At 41.3% G+C, this 15,136-nt stretch overlaps 1 protein-coding gene across 2 annotated transcripts in view; it reads right to left on the bottom strand.

Annotated features, from left to right (window-relative positions):
• Window positions 1-20: 20 nt before the first annotated feature.
• Window positions 21-15,136, bottom strand: part of kcnab1b (potassium voltage-gated channel, shaker-related subfamily, beta member 1 b) — a 44,572-nt gene continuing 29,456 nt past the window's right edge. For both annotated transcript variants that reach the window (XM_038718186.1, XM_038718187.1), the window contains 7 exons: window positions 13,527-13,613; window positions 3,147-3,232; window positions 2,520-2,640; window positions 2,321-2,415; window positions 2,057-2,177; window positions 1,628-1,716; window positions 21-1,525 (listed from right to left, as the gene is read on the bottom strand). In XM_038718186.1, the coding sequence (XP_038574114.1) occupies window positions 1,436-1,525; window positions 1,628-1,716; window positions 2,057-2,177; window positions 2,321-2,415; window positions 2,520-2,640; window positions 3,147-3,232; window positions 13,527-13,613 (689 nt within the window). In that variant the 3' untranslated portion in view covers window positions 21-1,435. The remainder of the gene's footprint in view (window positions 1,526-1,627; window positions 1,717-2,056; window positions 2,178-2,320; window positions 2,416-2,519; window positions 2,641-3,146; window positions 3,233-13,526; window positions 13,614-15,136) is intronic.

Below are 15,136 nucleotides of genomic sequence, written 5' to 3'. Positions count from 1 at the left end.
AGAGGAAAATGTCTCAAATGCGTATTGCTTTTCGCAAGTCAAATAAATAATTTATTATAAAACAGGAAGACACAGAAGAACCCCAACAGCAAACAGCAGTAATAATGTTTCAAGCATAAGTCACAGATTTTTACTGCAGTTTACAATGTTAACTCATCAAACGATAAGTCTGCTCTAAGCTTTGCTATTTCAATTTGTATGGGGCAAAATATTAGAAGGCACCCATAACATTAATAGAAAATTAATTTAGATCTTTAAAACATATCACATGAGAATTATAGAGTCATTTATTTTTACGTACAAATCTGATGAACAACACCAAAATGCATGTTTGAACAGACAGGACATAACATCTGATTATGTAAAACTGGCATCTGGGGGGGGGGGTTGGTTAAGCGTGTTCCAGGTGCAATGACTGCAGGGGTCCATATGGTTTAATGACTCCCTTCATTAGCTACATGTCTTTGTTTTATCCACAACACAGACTGAAATTAAATGAGTCAGACATTATCATTACTGACAGAAAGTCTGGCATAGTCCAAATGTAAAGATGTTGAAGGAGCATAATAGGAAAGCACACAATGCTGTACTTTTGCATAAGTGAAAAAGAAAAAAAAAGGGGAAGATGAAAATATAATTCTGACATAGCTGCTTAGTAAGGAAAATATATAACAGTCAGTACAAATGTTTTGAAACATATTTTAGTTTAACTTAGCTCTCTTGCGACAACATTTTTAGCAGAATTTCAGTTCATCCAGTACTGAAACAATTCATCATGTTGCCAGGTCAGCTCCAGCTGCAGTGGAAGTGTTAGCATTATGATCCAGTCTGCTGAGACCAGGCCCAATTACAAAAGTCATCATTAATTTTTTTCACATCACGAACATCTAGGTAGATTTCTGGAACACTGTGTACATGTATTTCATATTCATGTAGTTGCTGCACTGCTATGACCTTATACTTTGTGGATAATACCTCTTAAGTTTTCTTTTATTGATACATTGACACCCTAATTCAGAAAATCATATTAGTTCTGTAACTGGCCCAGCCTAGTGTCAGTCAACTTATGTTTTAATTTCTCCATCTAATCTTTTGCTTCTTTAAATTTGGGGTGCAGCAGCTTGTACACAAGGTTGCTAGAGCGGAAGCAAATTTAATTCCAGAAATCCTCTTGCTGGTTCTTCTAACAGTTGTTCAGTCCACTTGCCAGCTGCTATAGCTGTAGCATGCATGTTTTATCAAGTAGCTCACTTTACCATAATGAGTACCAGTTGATCTTCGGACAGACGAGGAGCCAAGCAGAGCACTTTACATAGTCACACATACAGTCATACGCGCACACAAGCAAAGTTGGGCACGAACTTATGGTGCCATGGCTGTGAGAAGGGAGCTTTGATAAGCTATCTGAGCATGGTTCACTAAAACAGGGTCCATCCTAATGGTGGTAGTCCTTTTTACTTTGAGGACGATTTCCCAGTATATGATCCAATTCTGTGGCAATGCCTGCTGTCATCTTTGGAATTACCTGTGGTGCACAAAACAAAGACAGAGCACACAATCAACGCTAAATGACTAAATACTAAAATAATTATTCAGTAAAACTCTTCATAAGAAATTGTCTTAATACCTGTATGGCTCCCAAGTTCTCTGTTAGCTGGCTTGGATTGGAGGATCCAAGCAACACTGAGCTCACTCCCTCGTTCCTCAGGCACCAGGCTAAAGATCAGTGATAGAAAGAGTTTTTACAGTTGATATTCAACAAAGGTAGAAGACGTTTCGTCCCCCATCCAAAGGACTTCTTCAGTTCTGAGAGAGAACTAAAGAAGTACTGAAGAAGTCCTTTGGATGAGGGACGAAACATCTTCTAGTATCTTCAACCAAGTCCAGTTGCCCTTGACTTTAACCTTCATTGGATAACTATGACCTGGATGACTGAGAATATTCAAATACAGTTGATAATGTGATGTCGAAGCATGAGGCAGTATGTAAAGAAACACTGAATTTGGTTGTTCGCTTTCACAGAAATGTAAAGTTGGGGATTCATGTTGTCACTAACCTATGGCTAGCTGGGGCAAAGTACATCCGAGCTTCTCCGCGATATGAGCCAGTTCCTTTAGCTTGGCTTGCTGTTTCTTCCCATCCTCACTCATTATTTTCTCCCTCAACCATTGGTATGGCTGGAGGAGCAGAAAAAGAATAAACATTAAAATTATTACATGAATGCAGGAAGAAATAACTTGAACCAGATTATGTTTTATTGAGTGAAAGGATTGGGACATGTAGACGCTAGGCAGGTGGTCAAAAGAGATTTCACTTGTACCTTCATTGAGGCCCTGGAGGTTTCTGGGACGCCGTTCTCGTACTTCCCAGTGATGATTCCACAGGCCAGAGGGGACCAAGAGACCACACCCACACCTGAGATAGATCAACGGCCACTGAGCAACATTATACAAAATCTCACACAGTCCTAAATTTATTCAAAAAGGCTTGACTTCAGGAGAACCTTACTACAGACTTACCTATCTTATGGTAGAGCTCTGGCAGCTGAGTTTCCACTTTGTCCCTCTGGAAGAAGTGATACTCTGCCTGCTCACACACTGGTGGAATTAGGTTAAACTGCCTGGCCACAGAGTATGCTTCCTAATTGAATGTGAAGAGGGAATAAAAAGAAAGGAGAGGAATGTTCATGAGATGAGGAAACTCGTGCAAACACTGACTTTTATGTTTAAATGTTTTCTTTTTTATTTATCCACTGCTCTATATGGCGTGAAGGTTTCAACATTTGTTACAGAAAAAAAGAATACTGAGAATATCTGTCTAGCCGATGTTCAGCACATTACACACACGTAATATGAAGCTAAACTGGAACATTTAACTGCATTTTCCCCATTTTCTGGGATCCTTCTGGAAGATGTCTAATTGCTTAGACAGCACATTTCTTTCTAAATGCATGTTATGGTATAAAAAAGCTCCTACAATATGATTACAGGGAAAGACAAAAAAAATCATGAATATCAATATATTGCTAAGCCATAAATAGAGCCCACTTTCTTGACTGCTTGTCGTATGAATTTTTTTTTAGCAAAGTTGGTCTTCATCTCATGTTGCTTGTTACGAGATGCACAAAGACTTTTTCCATCACTCACCATGATCTCCATGGCGGACCACCGGGATGTCCCCCAATACATGGACATCCCCTGGTTGATCACATGTGTCATTGCTCTCACTATCTCTGTAAAGACAAAATATTAAAGAGCAGATGTGCACATTGTCAATGAACAGTGGATGGCGCCACAATTGCAACTTTTATATAAGCTGCAGGAAGACTTTTTTAAAACTCTGCCTATATTGAGGTTGATTTGCAACATTAATTTACATTGTATACACAAAAAAGACATAAAAGGGTAACTTGATTCAGGTGGCATTCATAAAAGATTTGAACAAGGTTTTATGAGGACAACAATAAGTCTTAAAAAGCCTTTGGTTTAACTGATGCCTTCAGGACAGTAAAAAACAAAGATGATGCTTGAAATGTATTCAGACTCTTTGTGAGAAAGGCTCGTCTCTTTTTAAACTCATGTGTAAGCAGATATTCTTTGCTGGGGCCATAGGACTTAATGTGGCCAAATGCTGCGGGGGTTAAAAGAAAAGACTTCTGCCAACCTTGGCAGAATATTGCTTGTGCAGTTGAACAAATGATAGCAAGTTACAATTTTAGGGTTTGATGCCAGTCACAGTGACCTTTAGTGGTGTGTGTATTTGTGCCTGAGGATCCAGCAAGGAAGTAAAGGGGTGGGTGGAACAGTTGATAAGCAAAACTGAATTGATTTTATTTATATTATTTAATAAAAACTAGTGTGACATTCAGTTAAATTAAATTCAATCGGCTTTATTCGCATGGGAGACAGACATTTACATTGCCAAAGCAAGTGTGAAAGCGTAGTTCTTTCTCAAAGGACTTTTTAACCAAGGACATTTCCAATAAGAGGAGGAAATATTGCTATTATTTTGAATGTGTGTCTGTCGTACACAAACTCTCTAATTACTGTAAAAAACAACATGGTGATAAAGTAATCGATGTGATTTATTCAGTCTGTAATTGCTTGGTTTAGTCTGTAATTGCGCTTAAAATGCATAAATAAAACATCTGCTACATTAGCACAGTGTAAATTCTGGATGCAAAATAGAATGAAAATAAGCATGAAGAGATGAGACCACAGCAGAGTGTGATTAAAAAAAGAGTGATTCCTTTTCATCAGTAGTTCTTTCTCTGGACCGAAATGTAGCTCAGTGAGAGACAGTGTGCGTGTGGGTGAAGCAGGTGCGAGGGTAGAGGAATAACAGTACATCTGCTCCAAAGGGGAGGGAGGGAGTGAGGGATTTGGAGGGAAGTAAGGACAGAAGGAAAAATTGGGAACCAAGTAGGAACCTTAGAGGACCACACAGTCGATGAGTGTATGTGAAAACACGAATAATCCTCCGCAGTGCAAGGAATTGAGGCTGACAACTTGATTCACAGCAACATCCATGCTTACCTACTGGCCAGTCTTAACATAAAGTCCCCTTCCAACAGGAAGCAGTGAGTCATCAACTCCGACAACAGATGCCACACTGAGCGTATTGCTCAGGTGAGATATCCAGCGTACGCCGTTAGCACCCCACCCACATAAGCTCACTGCAGTTTTTCAAGGAGGATGATGTGGGTGAAGTTGTGGGCACATGCACGTGTTGATGTGTGCAGGTATGAACAACATGTACTGCATTATTATGCTCTCGAACATATGAGATAGGTGTGCAATTTTGGTGAGAGCTACCACTCTCATGTCTGTAGGCTACAGTGAACATGTAACTACAGCCGGTTAGCTTAGCTTAGCGCAAAGGCTGGAAACAGTTAGCCCTCCACAGAAAACCACTACTTGTCATTTTGAATTGACTTTTACTTGATTTGTATACAGATTAAAGGTACAAGGTAGTTTATTAGTCACTATACAGCACACGGTTGCATAAAAAAATTTTGTTTTTCCTTCATGCTACACACACAGCATAAAGTGTAGGCCTATAGTAAAATGTAGTAACATATAAAGCAAAATAAAATAGTATATACAGTTATTTATATACATACACAAACACATTAAACAAACAAGATATAATGTGTCAATGACTGAGCTTTAGATGTCCTGGTAGGTGGATTTCCTTTTCTTTAGACAGAGATTGGCTAGCTGTTTCCCCGCTTCCAGTTTTAACATTAAGCTAACTGTAGCTTCATCTTTACCCGGAGACATGAGAGTAGTTTTGATATTCTCGTCTAACACTTGAAACAAAACACAAAAACATGAATAAGCCTGTTTCCAAAAATGTCAAACTATTCCTTTGATTCACCATTCATTTTAACACACATGAAAGTCTTGCATGATTGCCTGAAGATGTTGAAACACAACCATGTTTAGAAATGCAAAGTTTTGACGGAATTGTCATATAACCTACTGTATGCAGAATATTGTTTGGAAATCACTTGATGTTGTGATAGTAAAGCCAATGAGTGTGTTCTCTTTTTTAGCACATGCATGAAATGTGGTTAAAATCCCAATTGTGTGTTGGAAGCATAAACTCGCTATTGCAAATTTGCAAACTGCTGGGCTACTAGCCAACATCAGCCTGTCATCTCACAGCAGCAACACGCCACTGAGTCTGGAACATTTGGTCAACTTCAGCCAGCAAGTGCCCTTCAGCAGAGTGAGGCAAGGAGTGTGGAAAAAAAGCATACAACACACACTGATATCCATATTTGTCTGGGCAGGTGTCTATGTGGATGTATCGGCGTCCTTGTGAGAGTTGCTCCACCAGGAGGTGGTTCTCATTTTGACACAAATGTTTAGCCTCCTCCTGCATACACAAACGGGGCAGTGATCAATACGTCACCCCACAGGAGATTTTCATTGGCAGATGAAGCCCTTTGTTAGTTCTACGATCTTAGGAAAGAACATTCTGAATGCGCAGCCAAAAGGAAAATAAGTGTTGAGGTACTGAGTGGGTGAGATCATCCTGCATGCTGCTCTTTATTGCCGAACATTTGAGGACAGAGGTGATATCTTGACACTTGAAGGACTGTTTCACTGGATGGCTTTGGGTTTCTGTTCAGTATGCTGTGGCAGTACCATTTCATTAGCTCTCCAGTGAAAAACCCTTGCCTGGAGGGATTGTTATAAAGTCTATTTATTGATGCCATGTCTGCTCTTTTCCTCTGCCTGGGTACCCTATTCTTTATGCTCTCTGTCCAGAGGATTTCATATTCATTTGATTGAATGGATTCAATTTGCTGCATATTGCTCTGTCAAATAAAAAAAATGATGCTGAGCGACTGGATAGCCACATTGTGCTTGGACATTTTACTCGGCAGGCTTTGGTATGCCTATTAAAACAATGAGTTGACAATTGCACAGATGCTTCTCGTTGAGTCACCTTCTCATCACATTTGCTATATTCTGAGTACAATATGAACTACACTATTTGCCAACATGTGTGATGAAATTCCAGCTAGACCTTTAAAACCTCTTAAAGAGGTGGAATGCTCATTTTCAGGTTCAAAATCTTTAATAATCTTCAATTATTTAGGGGTTGTACCAGAACAGGTTTACATAGTTTAATTTTAAAAAAACACCATATTTTTGCAATACTGCACATTGCTGCAGCTCCTCTTTTCACCCTATGTGTTGTACGCTCCGCTCTTGAGATACAGAGTGATGCATCTTACTTGTACAAAATCTTTGTTGAGAGTTGCCCATGCACCGTTCCCAGGTAAGGACTACTAGCCAATCAGAAGCAGAGAAGGGCAGGTCGTAAGAAACAAGGGCTGCATCCGAAAAGTCAAAAAAATCTCCTTTCCTAACCACCTTTCCTTGACCTCGATGGAAAACGTCATGAGGTCAAGGAAAGATGTGAAGATGAATCCGTAAGGACTTAGGAAAAGAGGACGGTGGGTCTAAGAGAATCCGACTGCTCTTTTCTAAGTGACGTAATTATGTGACGGCGGATTTTACTGACGTGACCTGCCCTGTTGAAACTACAATGTTCTGAAGATGGACTACAAAAAGTGCATCTCTGACACTGCGCCCCATCTTGTTGTAGCCTAATGCAGACCACAAAGGTGGACAGCAAGGTGGAATATATTACTTAATAACAAAGATAGCAAAAAGGCAGATAAGGTAGCCTACCAGTCACTAAATAATGGACATTGAGAATGCTTGCTCACACTCACCCATAGGCATATTTATCAACATGAATCCCAATTGTATGTAAATACAGTGTTTCCCACAGAATGACAGCGAGAGATGCTGAGACAATCCATCCATCCATCCATCCATCCATCGTCAACCGCTTATCCTGTGTACAGGGTCGCGGGGGGGCTGCAGCCTATCCCAGCTGACATTGGGCGAAAGGCGGGGTACACCCTGGACAGGTCGCCAGTCACAGACAATCACTCACACTCACACCTAAGGACAATTTAGAGACACCAATTAACCTAGCCTGCATGTCTTTGGATGGTGGGAGGAAGCCAGAGCACCCGGAGAGAACCCACACAATCAGTGTGTGGGAAATGCCTACTGTAGAGGTTATCCAGCTTGATCTTTGCCTTTATTAAGGCGAGGGAGCATCTGTGACTTAAGTAAAATTAATTTGCTGAAGGCTGCAGTACATAACATGAGGCTACACGCTGCAACATTATCCTCACTTTGATCACGTTACAAGACTAGTAACAGCTCCCATGGGTCACAGTTATTGTTGACAATTTAAGAAATAGGCCTATGCATATTAGCAAGTTATGGCATAAGAGAGAAAAGGCTTAATAGCCAGTGGTAACTTAAATGGTGATCAACCTCCTCCTTTGGTTGGTGATTCATTTATATTTTTTATTGTAGAAAACACTTAATGGCTTATTTCAACAACTCCAAACATAAAACAGTATTAATTTACAAAAAAGCCAAAATAAAACAAACCAAAAGAAAGAAGGTAATTGTGAGTCTTATTAAAGTATCATAATGTGCGTCTGTATTGCAAGGATCTTGCTAAATGTGGTTGATGGATTTTATCGTTTGAGTTTTAGAACGTGCGCCGCTTTAAATGTTGCCGCCGCAAGGAATTGAGACGGCATTCTCTCCTTTCCTTTCGTAAAGGATGGTCAGGTGTACCCTATGCTAAAGGGGATATGAATGGAAGCATTGAGGCACCTTTCCTTAGCTTTTAGAGAATTCGAACAGCTCTTATCTTTTTATGTACAGTCTATGCTCTTATCATGGCTGCCACTGAAATACCTCCGGTTCAGTTCACTCAGTTAGGAACCTTCCTAAGCAAAAAAGACTTTTCGAACGCAGCCAAGGTAGTGTGATCCAAATCAAAGCCGCTTCAGACTGCGACCGTAACCTAGCAGATAGTACAAGTTACTCAAGTCCACAACCACACAACATTATTGTTCCGCATCTTTCATAAACCACTACAAAAATCACCATATTTCAACTCATTTTTTCATAAAAATTGGCCAAACAATTTGAATGTTTGCTCAGTAGCTTTCACATCGGGTGTAACCATAGACTGTAAGCATTATAGCTATAACTTTAGCTGTGTTAGACAACGTTTACAACAACTCCGCACTTGAACAGTCTGTAAAGTTACATTGCCGTGTTTATTTTAAATATAATTCACAGCCAACCGTTTTCCATTGCAGATAGTACCCAGAGATAGTAAGTAGCTTGTCGTCATAGCTACGGCACACACAACAACTGCCGCGATGTAATGTTCAATGCGACACACACACCAGCGATCCACACAGCTTTCTCTTTTTTAAGTTAAAACATTACTCATAATGTAAAGACAGATAAGCGGTATGAAAACATTCCAGCTGTGTTTTCCTCTGCCGTTGTTGCTGCAGCGGTCTGTGTGACGGCGGGAGCAGAGGGCTCTGTGAGCGGGCGGCTGGCCGGCCTCACAGGCTTCCCCCGCAGCCACTTGTAGAGCTCCTCAACTCCGAAAATATTCAAGCATTTTTGTTCTGCCATCACTTCTCGTAAAACTGTCAATATTCGAAATCTACACAGCTGATTTCTCACCTCAAACTTCTCGGAAGTGGATTTAGTGATGGAATTACATGCGAAAACTGTAAAATATCAAACTTTCTGTTGCTGGCCTCTGTCTGGTGCAGGCAATGATGATGCAGTGAATACTGACGGTTCTCTCTGACCAGTCAACAGTCTGTCGTGTTTTCACGTTACATTTTAGTATCCCTCAGCTGGCTTGGAACCTCGACGGAAGTGAGATGATACGAAAAAAAGTACCTGGAAGCAGGTACAGGTGCAACATTTCTACAATGGAAAACCAAACAAAGGTGAAACGAGCCAAAGGGCCTCCACTCATGGTGCTTTCAGACCAAAAGCGAAGCAAGCGTTGGGGGCGGTGAGTTTACATACAAAGTCAATGCAAAGACGCGTAGAGCCGCGATTTCCTGTCAGGTGGCGCGAAGCAACGCGAAGGGGGCGGGGCCGGCAATGCGAAGGAACTCGTGTGATTTGAATATTTTCAACTCAAGCGAAGAAGTCGCATGACGCTGAGTCGCGATAGCTTATCAGTGTTGAGATTGTCCTTATGTCACCAAGGCTTCAGAGCATTGTGTGGAGAAGGCCAGGCAGAGCGGGGGATTGAAAATCTGCTGGCCGGCTAAGAGCTGCTAAACTTGGGGGAAAAGAGCAGGGAGCAGCGCTCCTACCATTGGACAAATAAACCCCCGTAGTCGGTCGGATTCTGGTCTGACAACTACGCCGTTTACTCGCGGGAGGAGCTCGGAGTTAACTGCTTTTATTAAATTAGTTTTTTACTTTAGTTTTTGGGATTTCAATGTTGATTTATCTTCACTGGAGCTTCTCAGCAGCTAGGTTCCGTGCACATCCGGTTCCAGTGTTGTTGTTAGCGTCGTTAGCTCTGTCGGATTACGACTTCATATTTATATAAAAACCGGACAAAACTGGACATTGCTGGGTGAAAAGAAAGCGAGGAGGTTGAACTACCTGGTGAGTTCAGAAAACATGTGTCTGTAACTTTATTCCAGCTATCATTGTACTTTACTGTGACCAAGTTAGTATAGCATAGCCCTGATCGATCCAAACTCCATTCAGAAAACAAACATTTTAGAAGTTGTTGTCCTGCTGTCTTGCTGACAGACCTGACAAAGCATGAATTCATATGTTTAACAAATCTGCATCATGTTGTAGTTATTTCGGCATCAGTTTAATCCGTTTGCTATTTAATCACAGCAAAATGTTTACTTTGGGTTCATACAGCTGTAGTAAAGGCGAGTTGTGTTTATTCACGTTATCGCGTTAAAATCACCTTCTCGCGTTGTGTGCGAATGTGTTCACGCGAGGAAAGCGTCGGCAGGCGAGATTCGCGGTTGGTCAGAATACGGCATCAGACTAGCTTAGTTTGAAGGCGTGCCTGACCCCGCTAGCTGCTTGGCAAGCTTTATGACGCGTTTTCATTGTGACGTCACAAGTAAAGGAAGTGAAGGGCTGAACTACAAACGAGCTGTTTTCAAGCGGTTCAGAGCAGAGCTTTCTGTGGGAGATGGGGACTCCCTTTGGGCTGGACTTTGGGTTTGTTCACTTTGCAAAACTGTTAAATGCACAAACCGACGGCCCGTGGCAGCAGCTTTCGGTATGTGCACACAACTGCTATGTTAACTTCATACTCATATGACACACCGTTTGAAAGCTAAAATCCTCGCGATTCGACCAATGCAAACCATTTCAAGATACAATCCCCACAGCGGGTACAATCAGTGCTTCTGTCAGACCAACCAGGACAAGCAAAATTGACGCGACTCACCTATGAAGCCACATAGTAATCCACCGATCGATTTATATTCCAACAAAAATTGTCTGGTTATGCTTTCAAAGGTCCAGATGATCCAATCCAGTAAAAATATTTTGTCCAAAACACATTATTCCATCAATAAATCTCCCAGGGACTGCTGCCGCATTGTTTCATATTTGCAGGCAGACATGGCTCGTTTGTTTGTAAACAACTACGATAGCTTGTATTCAAATTAGCCGCTGAACTCTAACCGTTCGAGTGACACTAAATCCAAAATCCGACCCAATAAGAGCTCACATTTCCGTTTCACAGCCTTCAATAGCCAACGAGAGCCCGCGCTGTATGGAATGGCCAGCCCCTCTTATTTCATGGGTAGGCCCGAGCCAATTGCAAGCAATTGTGCCGATGACTGGCACCTCGTGTTGCCAATAAAATTCTAAATATAACCATATCCAGCTTTAAGCAGGAAGTTCATGATCACCACCAAAAAACACATCTGCGCCGAGCTATGGTTGATCTCCGGCGTGATGCAGCAGCCGCCGCATGCTGCCAAGGGGCGGTGCTGTTTTAGAAAAAATACGCTAAGAGATACACTTAGAAAAACCTGTGTCAAATAGTCATTTTCCATGGTATTGGTATGAAATTCAAGCGTGGGCTAGGTAAGGCTTTATGCTGTGGCCCTACAGTGTTTTCCAGCTAATTAAGTCCCAGCTATAGTTGTCTGCATTCATTTGTTAGCAAGCATTTTCAAGTGGAAATGAAAAAATATTAGTTTTAGTGTGTTTAAACTTATATTAATCAATTCCAGTAGCACTTACAATCATTCTTTTGGGTTAGACACTCCAGAGTGTTATCTTTCAGAGAAGCCTAAAACCATGCATATACTCCAAATGGTTCAAGAACTACATTCAGTTTACTTTGGATATGCCTTGAATAGGCGTTTTGCATGAATTTTACAGGAATGTTAAGAGGTTGCTCGAAGGAAAACTTTCCTACAGTCCCATCACTATAGCTGACAGTTGCAACAGGAAAGAACAGTGGAGCAGAATGAAAAGGGAGTCAGAGCCAGACAAGGAAGGAGGAAGTCACGGCTGTCCCTGCTGTTAGACTGGATATAAGCCAAAAGACAATGCAAGTCAAGAGCAAGTAGGGGGAGAAATAGAAAAACACAAAGAAAAGGATGAGTGGACGGGAGAAGGAAAGTGGTGATGGTAACAAAGGGAGACTCTGCAGCCATGACATCACTTTTTTAGTCCCCAAGGGGAAGCACGTTGTCTCACACAAAGTCAAAAGCAGTTAAAGTCACAAGAACCAAAATACAAACACACAATCCACACAAGGGCAAGCACCGACACCTGTTAGTTAGCTTAACATTCTCATCTTAATAATACACAATCTCATCTTTTCTTTGTGCTCTGCACTGATGCTGTTAATCCTGTTTTAAAGTTCAGCAACATGAGGGTGTTTGAATCAACATCTTGTGTAGATAACAAGTCCTTTGAACTGTACATGTCCACAGAGATGCAGAAGTGCTGCTTCATCCTGAAGAGAAGCTAGAAAACACACAGCTCTGTGTGAATCTGTACATGCAGTCCCTCTCTCTCTCTCAAGTTGTTAAAAGTGACCCTCTACACAGGGATTAATCATAGTGGCCTTGCTCCACTGTAATGAAGGATGAAGAAAACGTGCACAACATTTTACACTGATTAATGGACCGACTGTGTTGCCGAGCTGCTGAAAGAAAAACACATTCGGTTGTCTGTTGTATTTTTTTATCTGGCAACACTCTCAGTTTTTTTTCATCCTGTCAGACACTCAATCAATCAATCAGTCAATCAATCTATCAATCAGATTAGACTTCTCTACATCTGTAGTCAATAGTGAAGTATCTGTAGAGACAGCTTAGTAGAAGGTTTGACGGAGCAGGCCGCAGGGTCTGCATGCCAGTCACCAGCACTACCAGTGATAGCAATGCCCCAGGAACGATAAGTGACAGATTGGCCTCCCACAGTATGCTGGCTCACAGGGGAGGAAGTATGGGGGGTGCAAAGGGGAAAGACTGGAAAATATTTTAGTGAGACCAGTGGGACTCCATCATTTCAGCCAAATACTGCCTGTGGATGAGGGTGTATCTGCAATGGTCACATAAAAAGAAAGAAGCAACTGAGGAAGAAACTGGAAATATGTAAAAGAAATAAATGGTGGCATAAGGTAGGTGTGTGGGAAAGGCAGCACTAGAGTGTTGAAGGAACAGAGCGCACAGTAGGGCTGGTATCTAGTGAGACCAGCCCAAAAATATACCAGCTTCCCCCGGGGGGTGGGGGGCAGATAATCCTGCTTCCAAAGAACAGGGACGGCTGGGAGCGGGTGCAGCTCAGAGACCCTGTGGAAACCAGTGATCCCACAGAGACAGAAGAGAAGAGAGAGAGAGAGTGGTAGACTAAAATAGAGGATGAGAGATGAGGCAAGATTGTCAGATTACTTGAAATATGTGTGCGTGTGTGACCACAAAGACACCCCTTTGGTCAAAAACAAAGGTCGCCAGTCCGGTGAGGGCAGCAGCCTTGTCAGTATTTCTCACCTTCTCATGTTACAGAACAACATGCATTGTCCCTGCCCCAAGCTTCCACCAGCCCCCTATCCCTGGGGTCTGGTCAGCGATCACTCACCCTCCATGGGAGTGTTGGTGTCTGGCCGGTTGGCAAAAACCACATCCACATACTCAAGTTGCATCCTCTGGAGGGAGCCCTTTAAACCTGAAGTGAGAGGGGAGAAGATGTTGAGAAAGATGTACTGTAAGTAAGTCAAAGAAAGATAAACAGTCAATTGGATTCATGAGCATTGAACACATGTAGTGTTGAAGTACTGGAATAGATGTACAGGTGTTGCCAACCATAGCATAAACACATACATAAATATTTCTGTTTTCCAAGAGGATCATTTGGCACACTTGGAATAAAAGTTCACATAGCCCACATAAGCCCTGAGTATCATCCTTCAACTAATAAATACACTGCTAATGCCGGTGGACAGAGGAGACTTATTACCGTATCATTTAGACATGCTAGCAAGCAGAAAATCTTGTCCCTTGGCACCTTTGGATACGTTGGACTGGATCTGCAGAGGGAGTGTGATAATCACTGCGTGCATGTAACTCTCTCAATTCTCCTTGCTATTTATTCAACACTGTCATAAAGATAAGCTATACGAGTGACACTTCACTAAACTAAGATTGCTTGCACATGCTACAACATGCAACAACTGATTTTATTTGGCGCAGCAGAAAACACAACACAATATATGGTGACCTTTTTAACAAACAGTTGCCTATTTATATATACAGAGTAACAAGAGTTTTCATTTGGAGTTGTGTGTCTATTCATCAGGTGTCGTCCAATAGTCACTTTCCTTTTAACTCTGCATTGGTCTCTACCGACTCCTGAGAAAAAATATCTGGCTATGTCACTGCTAAATGCTCCACTGTATTCACTGGCTTGTTGCTAACCATGTATGTCAGCTATCTGGTGCTGGGTAGGTACTGTACATGTTTTTAGAGCTTTTTCACTGAAAACAGCTAAATGCTAAGAGTGAACCAAACAATAAAGATGAGAGCTGTAAAATATAAAACAACAAGCTGAAAGACATAAATCTCCATGGACATGATCTAAGGTATCGAATTAGTCATATGATCCATTGTTAATATAAAAATATTGATTACAGCCATTTTAACTCTGCCCAGCTCAGAACAACAATGTGCAAAAAAGAGGTATTCAAGAGTTCCAGTTTTATTTTTTCACTTAAACCATAAGGTATAAGGAAAGATAGGGTGAATTGGATCCAGGGGAATACAAAGTCAACATGTTTATGAACATGGCAAAGTGTCAGTTGACCACATGTGACTCAAGGCATGCCAGCTGCATCTGGCCTGCCACATATTTTGAAACAGCTCGCACGACAATCTAGTTTATCCTGGTTTACCAAGTAGGGGTGACGATTATGGGACTAAAAGTTCCAAAAAACAAATCGTTCGCAAAGGAAATGCAGTCTTTGTCCCCTTGAATAATATATCTAATGTCCTATAATCAACTGGAAAGTAATGCGATCTCTCTGACAATTGAATTTAATAAAAGATGATTGCCTGAGTGCTCATTTAAGAAGGATAAAAAAAAGCCTTTGTGTGTTATATACTATGTAATGATTCTGAATGAAGAGTTGCTATTCCACTCAGAGTTAGGCAGGGTAATGTGAATTTAAGTTTAATTTCAGTTTATTTGCTGAA

This window comes from Micropterus salmoides, unplaced genomic scaffold, assembly GCF_014851395.1.
Source record: "Micropterus salmoides isolate LMB-PRFRI ecotype aquatic unplaced genomic scaffold, ASM1485139v1 Ms_hic_scaffold_14, whole genome shotgun sequence".
NCBI classification, from domain to species: domain Eukaryota; kingdom Metazoa; phylum Chordata; class Actinopteri; order Centrarchiformes; family Centrarchidae; genus Micropterus; species Micropterus salmoides.
Note: the sequence above shows the minus strand (reverse complement) of the source record. Positions and strands in the feature narration are given on the sequence as shown.